Here is a 15,605-nt window from a genome sequence, read left to right as displayed (position 1 = left end):
ATCCAAACGAATACATTGATTTGTCATTTTACATATTATAAGGAATAAAATAAAATCAAAGACAACAGGATTCAAAGAATGATATAAAATGAAATTATTGAGAGAATTGAGTTTAAATTAAAAAAAAATAAAGTCTAGAGAGGTTTAAAATGAAAAAAAATATGATTTTTTAAGGTATTATAGCCATTGGAATTATACCCGTCGGGAAAAAAGTTATCGTTAGTCTAAAAACACGTGTTTTCATTTCTCTATTCAAAAACAACATATGACAATAAATATAAAAATACAAAAAAATCTTAAATATCTTTAAAATACAGCATAGTTCTTTAATTCGACCAATTTGGTTCTCTTTAAAAAAAACCTATATAATTTTTATTTTATTATATTAGTAAAAAGTAATTAATAAGTTTTAATATTATTTCAACATTTATTTGATATTTCCAATCCAAACTTAAATAATAATAATAATAAAACTGATGTGCGACCCGTGACAAATGAACATTTTTGGTTACTGGTTATCACCGTGTTTAGAAGGTTTGGTCTGGGGGTAATGGCGAGTGGGGTCCACGCACATTATGTTGGGAGTAATGAAAAATTAAAAGAAGGAAACAGATCACATGAAGCGCGTGGGACCCCCCAAAAAAGATTGGTACGGTCATGATGTCAACTGTAGTTGGAGAGTCAAACAGACAGACATAAAGAACGCAGGCTTAAGGATTTTTATTTTTATTTTTTTAAGTCTAAAAATAAAACTAAAAATGGATTATAACAATAACTTAATACGAAATTTTTAAAAAAAATCGTGTAATATAACTCATGCACATAAGGGTTATAAGGGAGCAGTTCCGTCAATGTCGGCAGTCGTTTTCATCACTCTCATTGAATGACACGTAGCAATTAAAAATGTGGCTGCTCCCTTCAATCTCCCAACCATATCTGTCTTTCTTGATATTATAGAAGTTTTATTTTTAGTTAAATTATAATAAAAATAAATTAATTTTTATATTTTAAATTAAAAAAATAAATTGATCATTCTATTAAAAATTCATCTATTTTATTGATAAAAATTTATCCTTACATAAAATGAACATAACACATCACGTGTTATTATTCGATTATTCCATCAATTAAACAAATTTCTAACAATATAAATAGATAGAATTTAAAAAAAGTCAATTTACTCATTAATTAAACATACATGGACTAATTTGTTCTCTTTTTAATAGAAAGGGCAAAATACAATTTAACTCCTAATCAAAGACTTCCATGTACTTTTACCCTATATTTTCTCACCACTCAAAACCAAAAACCAATCTAAATCCTAGATTTCATTTAAGATAAATCTCAAAATTATATATTAATTTTGATTCAATATATAATTCAATAAATAAATTTTAATTTGATATAATTATACATATGAAACCTTAATTGTGGTTCAAATATATGTATAACACTTTAATTTTTATTTAATTATATGCATTTTAAAAATAAATACATCAAATTATTTTTATATTAAATAAAAAACAATCATTTATGTATCAAATATAAACATAAAATAATACCATATCAATCATTGTATCAATAATTTATAACAACTGAATTAAATTTAAATTTCATTTATAAAATTATATATATAATTCAAAATGGATGTAATTTTGGATTAAATTTTACATATTGAATTTAACCAGTTGGTATAATGTGGTGTGAACACAATTTTTGCAGATCATGTTTCTGTCTTTCACATGGAATATAAATTTTGTGATCTTATCCACACATAAAAACTATATTCCCTTACAAAAATACCCCAATCTAATCCAGTAATGGATTATTATGTCACAAATTAGTAGTTCAAGAATCTTTTGTTAGTAGCATTTATTTATTATGTAATAATTTTATTGGTTAATTTTTGTGTATAAAATTTTGTATAGATTCTGGTTTTGAGAGAGACTAATCCGCAAGTTATAGTGCACTACAAAAATGCTAACTACTATATGGGTTGTCATGTAATAATAATTAGATTGGACATGTTAGGTGAGAGTCCTTTTCTGCCCTGTATTCTTTGAATTTTAATCTTTGTATTTTTATTTTCAAAAAGATTGGATTTTTTAATTCACAGGTTAAAGTCTCTAATCCATATATTCATCAATGCACACAAATAAATCCCCATTTAAACAATGAATACAACAAAACCAGAGATATAACATTTCCATGAATAAAATCAAAGAAATACCTCTATCTATCTCTCTACACCATCAGTGCAAGCTTCATTTTTTGATTAAAAAAAATAATTCTTCTAAATTTCTAATGCATTGAAGCAGTTATATATCAGTTAATAAAAAAATAACATCTAAAATCACTAATGACTAATTAGAAGGAAAATTCAATGATATCAGTTTCTCCACTAGCAAATTACCTAACTTTTCTGCTTGCCTGGAGCAATAATTTTACCCAAGCTGTTCCATTGCTTTGGTGCTGTTGACATATGTTGCACTTTTATCGAAACCCTCGAGTAAGAGAATCCGGACAGCCTCCATTCCATTGTGAAACGTAAACTCCAGCTGAAAGATAAAAAGACGTGACCGGTGAAATTTATTCATCAGTTTCTTTACTTTTTCTTCTTTGGTTGTGCTTTACAATCACTTACATACCTCTTCACGTTCTTGCTTGTTGAAAGCACGAAGAACAAAATTAATAGTATCCATCCTCCCTTGAGGTCGTCCAATGCCTAGAAAAGTTAAGAAACTTCAATAACCAGTAGGAAAAATTAGTTGCATTCGGATAATATTTTTAGTGTTCTTAGCAACCTACCAATTCTTAGACGAGGAAAATCGCGGCTACCTTTAAAACTATCGATGATACTTCTCATCCTGGTAGAAACTTGAAAATAAGTGTTGATATAAGCTATGTAGGATTCAAGGCATGATATAACAAATGCTGACAAGAAAGTACCCATTATGTCCACCATGTCCGCCTTTCGGAAGCAGTCTCAATTTGGCAAAAGGCAAATCTAAGTCATCAAAAATCTGTCGAAGGGAACTGTAAATGCGGAGGGGGGAGGGAAAAGATTATCATTAAGTCATAATAAAGGAAGAAAATTACCACAAGTACTTGCTTCAATGGAATCTTGTAATATGATACAATGGCCCCAACCTTCAATATGTAAAGTGAAACCATCCAATGGATATTAGAACTATAGTAATTTCAATCAGGTGAGAATCTTAGCCTCTCAAAAACAATATATAGGCCCTTTGAGATAGCTCACTTACAGACTCACCACTTGAGTTCATAAACGTTTGCGGTTTGGCAAGCATGACGGGAACATTTCCTATAAATCCTGGGAAAAAGTAACTATCTCAAATTAAATATTGCATAATGGGACATTGAATTGCCTAAGAAAATTTTAGAACATGAATTCATTTGTAATTTACCGACAATTTTCACTGAAATGAATAAACTTTTGCTTTTTATTTTCCATCTATCAGGCTAGAACTTATGTCTTATTATCTTTATGCATAAGGAAATACCAATATTGATGCTTAAACTAATATGGAAGAAGATGAACTATAGAAAGTTTTTGGATAGTTTATGCCACGTATTAAATATGTTTCTCAAAAAATATGAAAATTGTGAAGTCACTAAGAATTGCAGCTTCTATTGTCTGCCATCATCCAAATCAAAGATAAACTCAGGTGGGATTCTAATCTAATCAGTTTCCATATCTAATACACTCTTGTTTGTTTTACTGTTCAATCTTATTAGTTTCTATTATCCAAGGGTCACTAATCCACTTTCAACTAAATCTAAGGTTGATATTTTTTTAATTAAATTTTATACATCTTAAAAATCATTAAAATGCTGGCCATAAGTTTAATTGAGAGTAAATTACTCCCCTTAAACAAAGTAGTTGAAACTTCCGTTATTTTTGTAGTAGAAGAGAGGATCTTTTCCCAATGAGTAATCTAAATGCACTCTTCAAGGTTACAATGTAAAACAATATCTTCATCTAAAGCATTCAAAATCAAGAATAAAGTTGCAAACAATTGCAGCTAAAACTTTTTAAGGTATGAGTATTAGCTCAAATGGCATACAAGTTACAAACACTCTCAAGAGGCCTTAGGCAGGTAATGTCTCCCTTAGCTTATTTAATGACATGTGGGAGGCTAGTGGTAGATTATGAACTTCAAAGAATATATATAATTATTAGTGTTTTACAGCACTCAATCTCATCACCAAAACCATAAAACAATCAGTTAGAAGTTTCAATTACAAAACAAAGGGGAGCTAGAAATTAGTCAAACAAAGAAAACCGTGGCTAGTAAACCATCCAACTACTGCAGTGGTATAAGCATTTATTCTAATTTGATCTTTAAAATTAGAAGGTCTTTTAGACTTTTTACAACTGAGTTGGTATCTGTTTAACTAGTGAAACCAACTCAGTCAAAGGCATTATATTAGTATGGATAGATAATTAAGTACCTATTACGAAACATACCCTTCAAATACACTACATTAGAAATTAGAAGAAGTAGAATCAACTCAATATCAAAGCAATATACTAGTCTAGAATTAGAAATTTGGGACCCTATCATGTCTAACTGATAAATTATGAAGAAACAATAACCCATTCCAGCAAAGTTCCATGGCTATTATATTTTCAACAGGCATGCAATACTTCAAAGCATATTGAAGTTCTCGAATTTAACAGTAGTGAAAGTAATTCGAAGATTGAACTTTTTTTAAAAAAGTACCTTTTCCAATCTGAGCTTTAAAGTTAACAGTGTTAATAGAAATCCCTTCAGCCTCAGCTATAGCGTCTACCATCATGAAACCCACCTGTTGGCAAAAGAATGAAAAAAAATTAAAAATCATTAAAAGAACATTAAAATTCGTTAAAAAAAATCAAAACGAGGACGTATTAATACGTTGTGGCGGGTGCCATTGAATTTCTTGCCGGGATTACCGAGACCGACGATGAGCCACGGCTTGCGAGGCGGAGACTGCGGCCTGGGCTCGGGCGGCGACACCTGGGAATCCTCCGCCGTATTGGCGGGACAAGAATTTGAAATTTTGGTGGAAAAATTAGGGAATTGAGTCATGGTTCTTTTGGTAGCGGCAGAAATTTTGAAGGAAGGATGAGATTTAATGAATAAGGAATTGAAGTTTAGGAAGCGAAAAGTGAAGATTGATGAACTTAATTTCATGATTTTTTTTATAGATTAGGGTTTGAATTTTTGAAGAATGTTGTGAAGAAGGAAGGGGGAAAGGAGAACGAAGCAATGAAGAAACTCCACAAAGTTCCCCCCTTTGCCTTGCGGTTCAAGAGTCAAAAGATCCGAGAGGCCATCTTTTTGCTTTTATTTTAGGTCTAACTACATATTTGACCCTCAAATTATTATGGCCTTTTCATTTAGGTACGTAAATGATTTTTTTGGTTAAAAATGGTACCTAAAATTTTAAATTCATCTCATTTTATTTAAAAAATGTATAAGGTTCAGGAAAAACATGGCATGTGTCACATTCTTATTAGTTAGTATTATGCTTTGGGATAAAATGAAACAAAATTAGTAGTTTAAGCACTTTGTGACCTAGAAAAAATTTTAGTACTTAAATGAGAAATATGGTATAATTTGAGGGGGAATTTTACATTTAAGCTTTAACCTTATGAGTTGTTTTAAAAAATATAACGGATAATAAATAATAGGCGGTATTCTTATTCTAGTCCCTCTAAATATGCTAAAATTTGGTAATAAGATCAAATTATATCAAAATTAAAATAGAAAGATCAAATCTTAAATTCCAGCATAATAGAGGGACTAAAAGCAGAATTAAACCTAAAATGTAAAAATGGAAAGAAAACGCCGTTGCCGGGGATCGAACCCGGGTCGCCCGCGTGACAGGCGGGAATACTCACCACTATACTACAACGACCAGCCGGGGTCTAGTGTTTAAATTAATTTATATAACATTTTTACTTGTTTGACATTTTAATGGATTCCCATCTAAAGAACCTTGAAGTTTTCAAAAAGGGCAGGAATTTTATTCAGCTGAGTTACGACTGAGGTAGTAGATCGAGTTAAAAAAAAAGGGCTATGAACTCAGTGCAATGGGGATATGTCCGTATCATCACCGGCACCATTTTTGGCGGTATCCTTGGCTTCTACGTTATGCACCGCGTCGAACTCAGTTACAAGGTCTTTTGTCGTTCTTCATTTATTTCTTAATTTGTTTTTATTTAATTTAGAAAAGATTGTAAACTTCTATTTTTTATTCGAATAGGAAAAGATGAAGGAGCGATTGAGGCAATATGAGCTCGAATTGAAAAGAAAAGAGAAGCTAGATGAACTTGAAGAATCCATCTAGTCTTTCATTTTTCCTTGTTTTTTTTTTAACAGTTAAGCCTCCATTTTCCTTTTTCTTTAAGTTGTTTTTTAGAATCAGCATACAATAAGCAGGATATATGTGAAATCATGGTGATTTTGGTTGATTAGTGATTGTTTCTTTATTAAGTGTTGAATTAAATTGAAAAATACTCAAAACAGTACAAACGATTGCGCCCTTCCGACTTTTGAATGGTTTCTTCTCTTTTGTCAAAGAATTTATCAGAGTTTTTTTGGTATAATTATTCGAATTTCAAGTTATTGCTATTATTTTCATGAATTTAGTATAATAATGTCCAAAATGCAAGCTTCAGATTGATTTACTGAACGTATATACACACACAAATAACATGAAAGTGTAATTAGGGATTAAAACTTTATGCTAAAACACTGGTATAATGAAAGTTTAATTGGGGATTAGCTTTGTGAAGGAGAAATTTCTTATGCTCTGCAATAAGGAATATTAGGGTTTGAGAATAAATTTTCTCTTATCAGCAGAGATGAATTTTGGGATGCCATTTTTGAGCCTGCCAATGATGGTGTTGAAATGGTGAGAGTTTACTGTTTACCTTTTAGAGGAATAGAGAAGGATGACCATTTTCGTTTTCTTTGTCACAGATTTGAAGCTTTTCATTTTCATACAGTTATGCATAGAATTGTGTTTAGTCATTGGATGTGAGGTGAAACAAACAAGTAATAGGACATGATTATACCTCTTATCATGAAACATATGCAAAATTATGGTTGAAATATAGAACATTTCAATGGTGAAATAACATTATTATTTTTTAGCTAAACCATTAGATTAACAGGTTTTCCATCTTTATCAGTTTCCATTCTTCTTACTAGGCAAAATCTCAAATCTAGGACATTACTTGCTTTGAACATTTTTTGCCTTGTGAGTTTGGATTATAGTTGCTAATCTTGCTTTCATTTCTCTGTGTTCCAAATTGGTTGTGGTTATGTTTATAGAGCAATTTGGGTTTGTGCTTCTTCTCCTTGTGGTTTATCCAATAGGAAAGTCGAGTTAGATTCATTCTCTTATCAATGCGGCTTTGGTGTCGGGTCATTCTCTATTGGTGGTTTTTAAAATGAAGACGGAAACTAGTATGCCCTAACATTGCTGAAATGAAAGTTTTTTTTGTTGTTGTTACATCAAGAATAGCTTGAGGATTCCTTGTGATGGCATTTTACTTATTGTTAAAGGATGCCCTGTGAGTGAGTGAGTGTTCATTGAAGTGTTGGTGGATTTTGTACTCAGTTGTGAATTGCACTGCCTATGCCAGTGACCTTGACCTTTTTTTATCTGCTTGGTTTGCTGGAATGAAATGGAATGGAGTAACAGAGTAATAGGTATTGTTTGGTTAAATGGAATAACAGAGCAATCGTATAGTCGTTGAGGTTAGCGAGTCTAGTTTTGCATAAATCTTATAAAGAAATAATAAATTTTTTATGTGGATTCAAGTAATTTATTTTGCAATCAATCACATGTTATTCTCCCATGTTTTGGGATCTAGGACTAGTCCTTAGACAAAATTTTAAGCCCGTTTGATAGGTCTAAACCTGGCTTAAAAATGATCCTAATATTTTGCTCAAGTTTAGCCTGTTAATTTTTTATATAAATGTTTCACAGTTGAAAATAAATTTTAAAAAAAATTATACTTAAATAGTACTAACATAAATATAAGTTAACAAGCAAATGCTTATAAAATAGTAACAAAATTAACAATAAAATAAGAGTTATACAATATCCAAACAACGATAAAAAAATGGTAATAACATAATAGTGAAATAGCAGCAAAACAACAATAAGAAAATAACATATTTTGTTCTTTTTGCAAATTCAGGTCAAGTTGGGCTTGGGTCATAAAAACCTTATTGATGTTTGACCTGTCTTCTAAATAGAATTTTTTATTTTTTGCTCAAACCCATTTTTCATACTTATATTTTTGTCCAATTTGTGCTACTTTTCGGACAAATCTTCAGATCAGACCATGGATTAGTCTAAGTTTAATTGGTTTTGCTTTATTGTTTTTTTTTCTTACAAACAACGCAATGTAGACTTTTAGAAAATCAAACCATCAAAAATTAATTGTTAAAATTAAAGAGCCATTGAGTATTAAAAGAAATCTCATATTTGAAGGATCTAAGTCCCCTATTTTGCCATTGAATACATAAATTCATCATACTACATAGTCTAAATGCCCGTTCAAGTTTGCTTTATGCTTAGCTTAATCTAGCTCCAACAAACATTGCTACAGAACAATGCCTACTTTGCACTGGTATTTCTTTTCTTTTGGCAAAATACACTCCAAGAAAAAAAAATACAAATGTTATGGGTTAAATCTTTTAGAATCAATACTAAATTAATAGAATATATAAACGTTGAAGATTGAAGTTGCTTTTATACTAATTTTAAAAGTTGTCACTGTTAATCAGTTGATAGCTAAAAGAGATAAAATTCATTAATTGGGTGATCATTTTGTAAATATTCATATTTATGTGACAAAAAAACAATTTTATTAGTAGTTAGGTGAATACTAATCTAGTCAGTAGTTTACTTTTAATTTTGGACAAACACTACAACATTGACATCACCAGACATGCCAAAAAATTGTAACTAGAAGTCAGGACGATTGGATGGCCTTCGAAAAATCACATTCTAAAAACTATCGAAGTTGGAAAGGATAAGTTATTGTAATGGTGGCATCGATTTAAAGATCTTGTGGGATTATTTTCAATCCACGTATCAAATAAAAAGGGAGAAAAAGAAACATCATTCTACTCTTAAGCATGTCACATGAGTTTACATTGAATAACATGAGTTTATCTTTTAATCAATTCAATCAGTTTCATCACTAAAAAATGAAAGAGTGAATTTAAAAGAAAAGTAACGTATTCGGTAATCAATTTAACACGTACTAAGTAATCAACATAATTTTCTAGCTTCTGAAATGATTCACAATATTTCATCTTAAACATTTTCCCATGCAACCCCATAAAGTAATTTCATATTTTTTACCTGATATTCATGTTTCCCATTTTGTAGTCGATAATCTATTTTTAGATTGTTATGTTTTGTTACTATTTGTTACATATTTTAATATTATGTTTATATTCGTTTATTTAACATAACGTGTTTGTATTTATTCATTTAATTTAAACGAAAAATATAAATTATAATAATATTCATGTTAATGTTCCCAAATAACAAATAAATAAATAAACAAACATACATTCTGTTTTTAGATATAAAATAATCAATAAACTAATTCACATTAATGAACTGAGTAAATTATTAAACTTTGTTAATGTTTTCTTAACATAAACCAATGAGAATCAAACGATTCATCTATCAGTGATCGAAACTATTGAAACCCACTATCCCCTAAATCCCTATTTTATTTTTAAATCTTTTAGGTGATTATGTTTGTCCCTCGAGACAACCAAGCCTTCAAACAAAAAGGATTTATTAATGAATAGACCCTAGAGTATACCTTAATTTTCAAATTGATCCTTAAATTTTTTTAATCAAAAGTGATTTTTAAACTATCAAATTTATCTCATTTCACCTAAAAATATACCACGTGTCTAATTCATATTGGCTGATATCTATTTTGGATAATTGATAATTTAATGACAAATTCTGACAAAAAAAACTTTAAGGACTAATCTAGAAATTGAAATATAGTTTAAGGGTCAATTTACAAAAAAAAGTAAAATATAGATGGGCCCTTTCCCAAAACAAGCCCACTCAGGTATTCCCTCCATTAATTTTCTCTTCCCGCCGGATCCCAAAAGAAAATAAATATTAATTACAAACAAACAAATATTTATTTATTATTTCTCTAAACACTAAAAACAAAAAATAATAATTACTAAAGAAAACGCCCAATCCAAACAATAATAAATAAATAAATTTAAAAGCATAATGAAACGAAGATGCAAACAGTAATCGAATTATTTTTTAAGTACATAATTTTAACACATAAAAAAAGACTTCGTGATCTTCAATTTCGCATTGAAAAAAAGAAAAAAGCTTTAAGCAATGGCTGTTTCTCCTTCTCCACCATCAAAGAAGAAGAATAAGAACAAGAAGAGCAACAACGCCAACATCGAGACAACTCGGCCTACTGACTCAGCTTACTCAACTGACCCACCACCACCACAACTCAGTCCAAAACGTCGTCGTAACAGTTCGCCTGGAGTTCGACTCATCCATGGTCGAATCTATGATTCTCAGAACGGCAAGACTTGTCACCAGGTAGCTGTTTTTTTTTAATAAAGTTTTTGTTGCTTTTGCTTGGGAAAATTACGTTTTGTTGAATATTTGGAGTAAAAATTGATTGCAGTGTAGGCAAAAAACAGTGGATTTTGCAGCTTCTTGCAAGACAAAGATTAATGGGAAGCAATGTACCATCCATTTTTGTCACAAATGTCTCTTGAACAGGTTTTTTTTTCCCTTACATTTTTAGCTACTTTACTGGATCTTACTCTCTAGCAGACAAAAATCCCATTGTCAACGTGCTTTTTTTTAAAATCTTTAGATCATATCATGTTATAGATCTAATAATCAGGGTGTTTCTATCTTGTCTTTGAAGTACGATTAGCTTTTTTTTTTGTTTTTTTTATCAGATATGGGGAAAAGGCTGAGGAGGTGGCTTTGTTGAATGATTGGACTTGTCCAAGATGTAGAGGAATTTGCAACTGTAGTTTCTGCATGTCAGTTCATATGGTTTTTAGAACATTGATATATAATCAATTGCAAATACTTGCTTATTGTTTATTTTTTTTTTCTTTGTGGGTAATCTAAAATGGGGGAATTTTGAATCTTGTAGGAAGAAACGAGGTCACCAGCCTACTGGTGTACTTGTACATGCAGCAAAGGCAAATGGGTTCGCCTCAGTTTCAGATATGTTGCATCTTAAGGATTCCGAAAAATCGGGTTCTCAAGAGCCTGTTGATGTAGCTGTGTCTTCCAAAAAGCGAAAAGCTGCAGAAGATGAGGTTTGTTTGCCATTAAAATCCTTGTTTGTGTTTAGAGTATATATGTTTTTATGATAGAATGATCAAGGATATGATGAATGCTTGATCCTTGTTGAGTTTCCAAAAATAAGACGGTTCTACTTATTGACGAGTGTTCATTAAAATTTTCTAACAGGATTCTGAAGTTAAGGGAACTGGTAATAGCAGAAAGGAAAGCAGTTGTAAAGAGCCTAATGGTTTGATACGAGCCAATGACAAAAGGGATGTAACTAGTAATACCAAGTTGATGAAACGCAGCAAGAACGGTAAGGAAATTGTCTCCGAAGGCAATGATCTCCAAAAGATTAGTCCTAAAAAGCCTAAGATCTCCATGAAGGTGTTGAACGAAGGCAAAGTGATTAATGACATGATTACTGCTATCCAACTAATTGACATGAAGGCGCCTATGAAGTGTGATCATGGAGAAGATGAAGTGCTAAACAATGCAGACCCTGTAGTGAAGAACAAGCCGATTTGTAGGTCTCCAAATCTTAAGAAGAAAAATATAAAAGCCAAAAACGAAACTTCTGATGCTGAAATTGTATTGCGTCAAGGCACATCATTAAACCATATCGATGGCATTGACTTGCCTGTCGAGGATGTTGGCCATGCCTTACAATTTCTAGAATTTTGTGAAGTTTTTGGAGAGGTAAACTTGTCATCTGTTTATTCGGCATAAATCCTAATAGAGTAAGGTTTCTAATTTGTTTATTGGTTGATATAGGTTCTCAATATGAAGAAAGGACAGTCTCAGCTGTTACTTAAAGAGTTATTTACTGGAAAAAGTAAACGCAAGCACAAATTACGTCATCCTTCAATTGTGCAGTTCCACATTCTACTGCTATCCATGATGCAAAAGGATTTAGGAAAAGAGTATGCTTGTTTTAACTAGATTGTTATAAACGTTCAGTTATTTTTTTTTAAATCGTATATCAATCATTCGAACTAAATCTTTATGCAGGTATCCTTGCTTAAATAAGAACTTAAGTGAAAAATCATGGGTGAAAGTTCTTGTAGAATACATAAATGATTCTCAATATCCATTAAAGCAGCCATTGTTGGATTGTTTAGATGTAGGTGGTGGTGATAAATATGAGCGATTAAATTCCTCTAAAAAGCTCAAAGTCTTAAATTTTCTATGTGATGAAGCTCTCAGCACCACGTAAGGCTTGTGTTTGTATTTTTTACTTTAGATTCATATGGAAGTGTATGAATAAAAAAAGTCGCACTTCTTTCAGAGATTTTAGAAGCTGGATCGATAAACAAAATTTGAAATTTGTTGAAAGACAAAAGAAAGCAAAAGAGAAACTTCTTTCACAGAGGGAGAAGGTAATGACATGAATATGGCAACTGAGATCGAGTTAGTGGTAGTGTTAATGTTAATGTTATGATACAGCTTGTCTTGTCCTAATTCTGTGTAGGAGAGAAACCTTGAAAAAGAGATGAAGAAGAAGTTGCAGGATGAGATAGCCAAAGCTATTCTTATGAGAAATGGTGCACCTCTTTCCATTTCAGAAAATGAAGAGCTTCTTTCGAGAATAAAGTCAGAAGTGGCTCAAACTCTTGAAGTGGCCCGTACTCTAGCAAGTACACTGGAAGTGTCTGAGACAGTGGTCGACGAGGGTATGTCCAATGACTTGTTGCAATTTCACCATCATTTGGTCAATGGAGCAAATCATATCTCAGCACCTTGAAATTGATCATAAAATACTGATCTTTACCTATACTTAATTTATACCATTTGAGCATTGCCTTAGTACTTTTTGTATGGTTGCACAAATGGAACTTTGTTCTTATGTTCAACTAACATTTTGCTTTGCAATTGATGCTTGAAGAGGACGAGCCGTTAAATCCTGTTAGATCAGAGCCAATATTTTGGGATGGCCATGGTCACAGATTCTGGAAATTGAGAAGCTACTCTAGTGAAACAGATGTTTTACTTCAAGGTTTGTTCATATACTCAATTTCCAAAATTTGCATTTTATCAACTTATTAATGGTAAAAGTATCACAGAGGTTTTTGTATTAGGAGTTAGATTGCATTTTGCCTCTTTTACTCAAAAAATGAGCAAATTAGTCCTTTTACATTAAATCAGAAAGCAAAATAGTTTTTTTTTTTTTTGTTAAAGTTTCATCTATTTGTATTGTCAAAAATTGGCACGGTTGATGGAATAATTAGAAAGTGAAATGTGGTGTCAGATGTATCTCATGTTGATGTAGGGATCAGTTTTTAACAGTAAAATTGGATGGAATTTTTAACAGAAGGCTCGTTTGCTCTTTTGATTTAATGTACAAGGACTAATTTACCCTTTTTTTAAATAGAGGGAGCAAAATGCAATCCGACTTTAATATAGGGGTCTTCATGGTACTTTTACCACTTATCAACCAAATTGCCATTTCATTAGTTTCCACTAATGTGCAGATATTGAGGGCAGTGATCTAGTTGCAGCTAAAGAAAAATGGTACACCTACAGCACCGAACAAAAACCAATCGTTGAGAAATATATTTCATCTTTCAGGTATCGAAAGCTGACTATCTGCCCGCCTCTTTTGGAAAATTTGTCCTTTAGACTTTGATCAAAGAAATATGAATGCTTGAAGGCTGTAAATATAGATATGCTGAAACCTTTATAACTAAATCCGAAATTAGACCAATTTCGATTTATCCTAATGCTATCTATTTGCCTATAGCTGATGAAGTTTTAGGGAGGCTCAGACATGTACTTAGGATAATACTGCTGTGCATATTTCATGTGCAGAATTGCATCTTATGCCATTGTTAGGGTTTGTTATGGTGTATGGAACCCTGCTCTTCAGGAACTCCACTAGCTGAGGGTTTGTTATGGTGTATGGTTGAACCACCGGTTAAAGTATCTAAAGGTTCCCTGTATTAGAGGGATTGCATCAAATTTGTCCCTTTATTGTTAAATGGATCAATTTAGTCATCATACTATTAAAAAGAATCAAATAAAGTCGAAATTGTAATAGAGTTAACATTCACTGTTTAAAATCCCTTAAATTATTATTTTTCAATTTTAGTTTAATTCTAATAAAAAGATTTCATTTACGGAATCATGAAAACTTTAAAAATATAAACTTTGTTAAATAGTAAATGTTAGCTTAATTCTAATTAGGCCTTATTTGACTTTTTTTAGTAGTATATAGATTAAATTGATTCATTTAATATTAGAGGAACTAATTTAATCAGGTCCCTATTATAAAGGGACCTCTCAGGTAATTCACCTTGAACCACCTGGCCAAGATCAAGTTTCATTGTTAGATTTTTTTCCTGGCTAATGATAGACATTGCTTGATACTTAAGTTGTTAGAGAGGGAGGTTGAAGTGATATGTCCTCAACTAGCAACTATAAAGAAGAGAACTTTGTATAGGGTTAATATAACTTTTTAGTCGTTGAACTTGACAATCAGGTCCACTTTGGTACTTATACTTTTTTTTTGGTCCATTTTGATACTTGAACTTGGCAACTAGGTCCATTTTGGTGTTCAAGGACCAAAATGTACCTAGTTGTTAAATTCATGTACCAAAGTGGGATCTAATTGTTATGTTCGGGGACTAAAAGTTATATTAACTCCTTGTAAATATTTATTAGCAACATTTTTCCTAGTTGCTATTCTTGATTGGTTAAGAAAACGGGATCTCTTTACTTATTACTGCGCATTGATTTCATCAATGGAGTGCTGGTTCTTCTTAATCGTAAATTCAAGCAATCAAAAGAACTTTCATAATTTCAACTTTGGTCATTTTGTTTTTGCAGGATGCAAAGGAAATAAGCAAAGCAATATGCCCGCTTATAGTTTCAAGAAAAATACTGTAGTTACTGCATAGTGTTTTAATCTATCTATATAGCCTCAAAACTCTTAAGGAGAGCAAGTCACTTTGTGTACCAAATTACCAATGTTGAGGTCAGTTTTCTCCTTAAATGTTGCCCCCTTAATGAGCCATGTTTGTATCCTATATTTGTTCTGTGTATGTCACTCAAGAAACTAAATATGATATGTTGTGGTTTTATCTCATAAACTTTCTCAACAGAGGGAATGGAACGGCCTTACAGAGAATTGTCATATACGTCTATGTATTTGTTGAATGAAATTTGTTTCGCTAGTGTTTAAATAAAATGGGAATCATCAAAAGGCCAAAAGTTTAGCTTTGAAGAATACGAGTTACAAAATTGGGTATTAAATA

The 15,605-nt window shown here is 31.4% G+C and overlaps 3 protein-coding genes and 1 non-coding gene across 7 annotated transcripts; 2 read left to right on the top strand and 2 right to left on the bottom strand.

Annotated features, from left to right (window-relative positions):
* Positions 1 to 1,959: 1,959 nt before the first annotated feature.
* On the bottom strand, positions 1,960 to 5,325 carry LOC108479176 (peptidyl-tRNA hydrolase, chloroplastic-like). Of its 2 annotated transcripts, none has more exons than XM_053022539.1 (8): positions 4,923 to 5,319; positions 4,749 to 4,833; positions 3,267 to 3,334; positions 3,100 to 3,150; positions 2,950 to 3,023; positions 2,809 to 2,867; positions 2,645 to 2,725; positions 1,960 to 2,558 (listed from the first exon to the last, which is right to left on the bottom strand). In XM_053022539.1, exons 1-8 carry the CDS (start codon positions 5,199 to 5,201, stop codon positions 2,494 to 2,496), a joined length of 762 nt encoding a protein of 253 aa, XP_052878499.1. In that variant the 5' UTR covers positions 5,202 to 5,319; the 3' UTR covers positions 1,960 to 2,493. The 2 variants fall into 2 exon arrangements, with proteins under 2 accessions (XP_052878499.1, XP_017637112.1); XM_017781623.2 differs by having other exon boundaries at positions 2,071 to 2,558; positions 2,649 to 2,725; positions 4,923 to 5,325.
* Positions 5,326 to 5,856: 531 nt separating this feature from the next.
* On the bottom strand, positions 5,857 to 5,928 carry TRNAD-GUC (transfer RNA aspartic acid (anticodon GUC)). Its single transcript has one exon. It is a non-coding gene; the product is annotated as a tRNA-Asp (tRNA).
* A 45-nt stretch (positions 5,929 to 5,973) lies between these two features.
* On the top strand, positions 5,974 to 6,545 carry LOC108479177 (uncharacterized). Its single transcript, XM_017781624.2, has 2 exons — positions 5,974 to 6,191; positions 6,277 to 6,545. Exons 1-2 carry the CDS (start codon positions 6,090 to 6,092, stop codon positions 6,358 to 6,360), a joined length of 186 nt encoding a protein of 61 aa, XP_017637113.1. The 5' UTR covers positions 5,974 to 6,089; the 3' UTR covers positions 6,361 to 6,545.
* Positions 6,546 to 10,287: 3,742 nt separating this feature from the next.
* On the top strand, positions 10,288 to 15,538 carry LOC108479173 (uncharacterized). 3 transcript variants are annotated; one of them, XR_001870435.2, is made up of 12 exons: positions 10,288 to 10,641; positions 10,730 to 10,827; positions 11,013 to 11,099; positions 11,216 to 11,384; positions 11,539 to 12,051; positions 12,127 to 12,275; positions 12,364 to 12,564; positions 12,641 to 12,731; positions 12,824 to 13,025; positions 13,238 to 13,348; positions 13,807 to 13,920; positions 15,178 to 15,538. XR_001870435.2 is itself a non-coding variant. In XM_017781619.2 (12 exons), the coding sequence occupies exons 1-12, from the start codon at positions 10,426 to 10,428 to the stop codon at positions 15,191 to 15,193; spliced, it is 1,950 nt and encodes a 649-aa protein (XP_017637108.1). In that variant the 5' UTR covers positions 10,288 to 10,425; the 3' UTR covers positions 15,194 to 15,538. The 3 variants fall into 3 exon arrangements, 2 of the variants coding, with proteins under 2 accessions (XP_017637108.1, XP_017637110.1); XM_017781619.2 differs by having other exon boundaries at positions 13,824 to 13,920; XM_017781621.2 differs by lacking the exon at positions 11,013 to 11,099 and having other exon boundaries at positions 13,824 to 13,920.
* Positions 15,539 to 15,605: the final 67 nt, after the last annotated feature.

This window comes from Gossypium arboreum, chromosome 12 (assembly GCF_025698485.1).
Source record: "Gossypium arboreum isolate Shixiya-1 chromosome 12, ASM2569848v2, whole genome shotgun sequence".
Lineage (NCBI taxonomy): Eukaryota > Viridiplantae > Streptophyta > Magnoliopsida > Malvales > Malvaceae > Gossypium > Gossypium arboreum.
This window is presented reverse-complemented; position numbering and strand designations above follow the sequence as displayed.